General features: G+C 51.4%; 1 protein-coding gene across 2 annotated transcripts in view; it reads right to left on the bottom strand.

Annotated features, from left to right (window-relative positions):
* Positions 1-5000, bottom strand: part of gpc1b (glypican 1b) — a 160477-nt gene that overhangs the window by 89855 nt on the left and 65622 nt on the right. For both annotated transcript variants that reach the window (XM_063218532.1, XM_063218533.1), the window contains exon 3: positions 1539-1697. In XM_063218532.1, the coding sequence (XP_063074602.1) occupies positions 1539-1697 (159 nt within the window). The remainder of the gene's footprint in view (positions 1-1538; positions 1698-5000) is intronic.

Below are 5000 nucleotides of genomic sequence, written 5' to 3' on the forward strand. Positions count from 1 at the left end.
GGGGCTCTCCACTCTCATCTTTCTCTCCTCTCCTTTCTCAATCTCCTCTCTCGGTCCTCCTCTCTCCTCGATATTCTGTCTGTTCCCCTCTCTCTTCCCTCCTCCACTCTTTTCTTTCTGTCCTCCTCTCTACCATCTTTTCTCCTCTCTCCTCTCTTTTGTCTCTGCCCCCCTCTCTCTTCTATTTTCTCTCTGGTTTCCTCTCTCCTCTCTCTGTTCTCCTCTTCTACCCCTGTTGCTCTGAGGTTTGCCTCGGTCTAGTTCTCTTGTGGTCTGTGTAAAATGTCCTCAGTGTCTATGGAGTTGATGTAATGCAGGCAATCCCTCTCTCTCTCTCCCCCCCTCTCTCTCTCTCTCTCTCTCTCTCTCTCTCTCTCTCTCTCTCCCCCCCTCTCTCTCTCTCTCTCTCTCTCTCTCTCTCTCTCTCTCTCTGAGCCCTCTTTCTGGCCACCATCCCTCACATTTCACAGCTGAGCGTGAACACAAAGGCCAGACTCAGATTTCCTAATAGCTTTGTGGTGCGGCGGCCATTACAAGTCAGAAACAGAGTGAGACAAAGAGGATAGCTATAGCTAGATAGATGGAGATAGATTGCGCAGGCGCGAGAGAGAAAGACGTCATGAGAAAAGACGGAAAGACAGCGAGAAAACAGAACAAAATAGAATGAAAGAGTGGAGACACACACACACAGAACCCTGCAGTAGTCACGTAATGACAGTCAGCTCGAGTCAGATCGGGAGAGAAACGTCATGAGAAAAGACAGCGGGCTGGAAAACAAACAAAACAGAAAGAAAGAGCGGAGACACAGACACACAGGCCCTGCAGTAGTCACGTAATGACAGTCAGCGCCCTGCAGGCCGCCAGGAGAGCCAGTGTCACACTACATAATGGTGGCATTGTGATGTGGCTGATACCTCCCTGGGCACTGCCGCCACTGCTGCTGTTGCCACTCGTCTAATCCGCAACCGCATGCAACCAAGAGAAAGAGTTGCTGGCCCGGCCTAGTGCAGGCAGCCCTTTTCTCCCCCATCACATCAGGGTGGTATGACCAGTGTGGTGGGGAATGAAAAGGCGTCAGTCTCTGGGTGTTGTAACAATAGGATTAGCTTGCTAGCTAGCAGCTGGCTGCCCTACAACTCACACTCTTCAAGGGTCCTATGTTCTAATAGGCTCATGTTCACTCGCTTGGTCCTCACAGCGATTGTTGGCAGATTTGTTGACTTTCCCATTAACTGGGTAATCTGGTAAAATGGTGACAGTGCTTCAAAATTTTTGAATGTGCGCTCTAATGTGATGGGATTGTGCTTGAGATACTCGTATGTCTAGTGGTGGTGCTGGTGTTTTTGTTTAGGCTCTCATTACTCACAGTGGAAGCTCTTGTACTGTGTGTGTGTGTGTGTGTGTGTGTGTGTGTGTGTGCGCGCGCGCGCGCGTGCGTGCGTGCGTGCGTGCGTGCGTGCGTGCGTGCGTGCGTGCGTGCGTGCGTGCGTGCGTGCGTGTGTGTGTGTGTGTTTAGTAGTGCTCTCAGTAGTACTCACTGTCGAAGCTCTTGTACTGGGTGTTGAGGGTGATCTGGAGGGAGCGGCCCTCCTCCTTGACCAGACGCTCGAAGTCGACGCGACTCAGGTTGGTCAGCTTCTCCTCCATCTCACTGGTGCAGCAGGTGTAGCCCTGAGGACACACGCGCAAGTGCTCACCTGAGGAGGAGACACAGAGAAAGAGGGAGAGAGAGGAGAGATACGTTAGATTATTGGATTTCATTGTCAAGTGCTCACTGAGGGGAGAGGGGGGTGGGGGATGCAGGGGGGTAGGTTGGAATGAAATGTATTATTAGAATTTTATTGATGTTGTGACACCTCACCTGGGTGTTACATTGGACATAATAGGTAGTTGATCAGAAAGAGAACTAAAGCCCCCAGCACACCATTTCACAGTAAGTGAGCAGGAGCTTCATACTGGGTTTTTTTTTCCAGTTAACAATCAAGAATCAAAGAATGCATTTCAGCAAATGGTACACATTACAGTATATGCTGTGTGTGTAAGTAGCAGTGAAAGTGAAACAGCAACAAATGTTAATAATATTTCTGAAGGTAGTACAGTATACATGCAAGGGCTCATAATGAAGGAACGTTGAGGGATTTTAATCTTTATTTGAATTTGAGAGAAACAGCTAAAATAGAATCAAGAAAAAATCAAAGCAGGGAGGATGAGAGCACTGGAGGAATACAGAGACGAGTTACATCTAAGGATGAGGTAGGACAGTTATAGACAGAAAGAGAGGGAGAGTGAGCTGAGAAGGAAGTAAAAAAAAAGACAAGAGCAGGGAAGGAAACGAGGAGGGAAAGGAAAGGAAAGGAAAGAGGGAAAAGGGAAAGAGGAAACATTCTGTCGGCGCAAAGAGCAGCTCATCAAATTTCACCCCGCAGGATCTGAAATGCGGGTGAAAGATAACATGGACCGTGGCCCTGTTGAGGCAGGCAGATGATTTTATTAAGGAGGAAAAAAAGGCCTCCATGAATATTGATGAACGTGTAAGGGGAGGGTAGGGGAGGTGGTGAGGTGTGGCGTGGCGTGGTGTGGTGTGGCGTGGTGGGGTAGTGTCGGGGCTTTGGTGGTGGTGGTGGTGGTGTAGGGGGAAAGACATCCACAGTGTAGCGTCTGTGGTGGTAGGGCAGAATGCTTAAGCAGACATCCACTCCAGATTCCCCCAGCTTTCAATTCCAGCACGGACAAAAAGCCCTTTCATGGGGGCGCTTAGTATCACACATTAATATGCTACACACACACACACACACACACACACACACACACACACACACACACACACACACACACACACACACACACACACACACACACACACACACACACACACACACACACACACACACACACACACGCATGCACATGGCCACAGATACGGGTACAAACACAGACACCCACAGACACACCTGTGCACATATTCACATAGTCACAGACTCACACACTTACTCCCCACACACTCCCCCCACACACACAGTGTCTACACAAACATAGAGACACTTAGCCACTGACCCACATAGACGAGAAAATACACCCACACACGCTCACAAACATATGCACACACTATCCTCTGGTACACACACCCAAATCCCCAAAGTCATTGTCAAGGTACAACAGGACGCCAAATAGGATCTTGTTTACTCTGGACTTAAGGAAGCACACGCGCACACGCGCACACGCGCACACGCACACACACGCACGCACACGCGCACACGCGCACACGCGCACACGCGCACACGCGCACACGATTGCACGCACGCCTGCACACACGCATACACACTTGCATGCACATGTACACGCACACGCACACGCACACAAACAGACAGTCACACACACACACACACACAGAAAGAGAGACAAACACACACACCAGCTCTCCCCTGCACCTCTGTGACTCTTAATTGGACTCTAAAAGGGAGTGTGACGGCGCTGTCACGCCTCCTCCTCCACCGTGGGCCGGCCAGACACTCTTGGAGGACCACAGAGGCAGCCAACACCTGTGACCTCCACACACAGCGCAGGGAGCAGAGAGAGATAAGGGAGAGGCACAGATAAAGGCAACAAGGAAACGAAAAGGAAAGGGAAGTGAGGATAAGAGGAGGACTACGTACAGAGGAGAGGGGAGGGGAGGGGAGGGGAGGAGAGGGGAGGAGAGAGGAGGGGAGGGGAGGGGAGGGGGAGAAAGGAGGGTATGGGTGAGGGTAGAAGTGGAGAGACGGAAGATAAGGGGAGGAAAGAAGGGGGAAGGCAGAACGAGAGAGCAAGTAAGTGGTGTGAAAAGGGTGGGAGGGGTGAGCACAGCCGAGGACAGCAGAAGATAGCAGAGGAGGGGAGAGGACGGAGAGTGGAGAGGAGGATAGAGGATAGCAGAGGAGAGGAGATGAGAGGAGGGAGGGCAGAGAGGAGGGCAGAGGATAGCAAAGGAGGGGAGAGGAGAGGAGAGGAGAGGAGAGGAGAGGAGAGGAGAGGAGAGGAGAGGAGAGGTGAGGAGAGGAGAGGAGAGAGGAGGGCAGAGGAAAGCAGAGGAGGGGAGAGGAGGATGGAGAGCAGAGAAGAGGGCAGAGAATAGCAAAGGAGGGGAGAGGAGAGAAAGGAGAGCAGAGAGGAGGACAGAGGATAGCAGAGGAGGGGAGAGGAGAGAAAGGAGAGCAGAGAGGAGGACAGAGGATAGCAGAGGAGGGGAGAGGGGAGAGGAGAGGAATGAGGGCGTAGAGGAGGGCGTGGAGAGTGGCACAGACAGTGCAAGGTCATGATCGTCTGGCTGATGTGTATGGCACTGCAGGTGAAATGTGCTTAAGCTCCGAGTCCCACTGAGCTGGCCAGAGGTAGGCCCAGCTAACTGATGACCGACCGTACGCCTGACCTGTCAGAAGGACCTGAAGGCTGACACAGTGGACATTTCCCAAAGTCTAGTGTGCGTCCTTGTAAGTGCATCAGCCTTCGTAAGCACGCCCAGTGATTGGACACTCTTTGGTGAACTCTGCAGAGTATCCAATCACTGGGCGTGACTAATTAGGCTGACACACTTCCAAGGCTCATACACTTGACATTGGGAAATAGTGAGTGTCTTGCCACTTCTAAATAAATGTATTGGGTGAAGAAAGTCAGAGAAGAGAGACAGGAAACAAGTGAGAGAAAGAGATGGGGTGGGGACGGATTCCAACCTGGGTCTGGGACCCTATGGGAAAGTTGCCTATGCATGCTGTGGTGCAGTAGAGTGATGTATCACAGTACCCCCATTGCAATTTGGTCACAACCTGTGAGCTGTTCAGCATTACAACACGCTACAGTAGCAACTTTAGGGCTTAGGGTTAGGGTTTGTGTTATGCTAACAGTGTAATGGTAGTGTACTTTGCCGAAGTAGCATGTCTCAGCGCCGTCCTTCCAGAACCACCCGTCAAGGTTCAGCAGGAGGCTAAGGGCTGTGACCGGACAGAACTGGTGAAACGGGTCAGCCA

This window comes from Engraulis encrasicolus, chromosome 16, assembly GCF_034702125.1.
Source record: "Engraulis encrasicolus isolate BLACKSEA-1 chromosome 16, IST_EnEncr_1.0, whole genome shotgun sequence".
In the NCBI taxonomy this organism is placed as follows: Eukaryota; Metazoa; Chordata; class Actinopteri; order Clupeiformes; family Engraulidae; genus Engraulis; species Engraulis encrasicolus.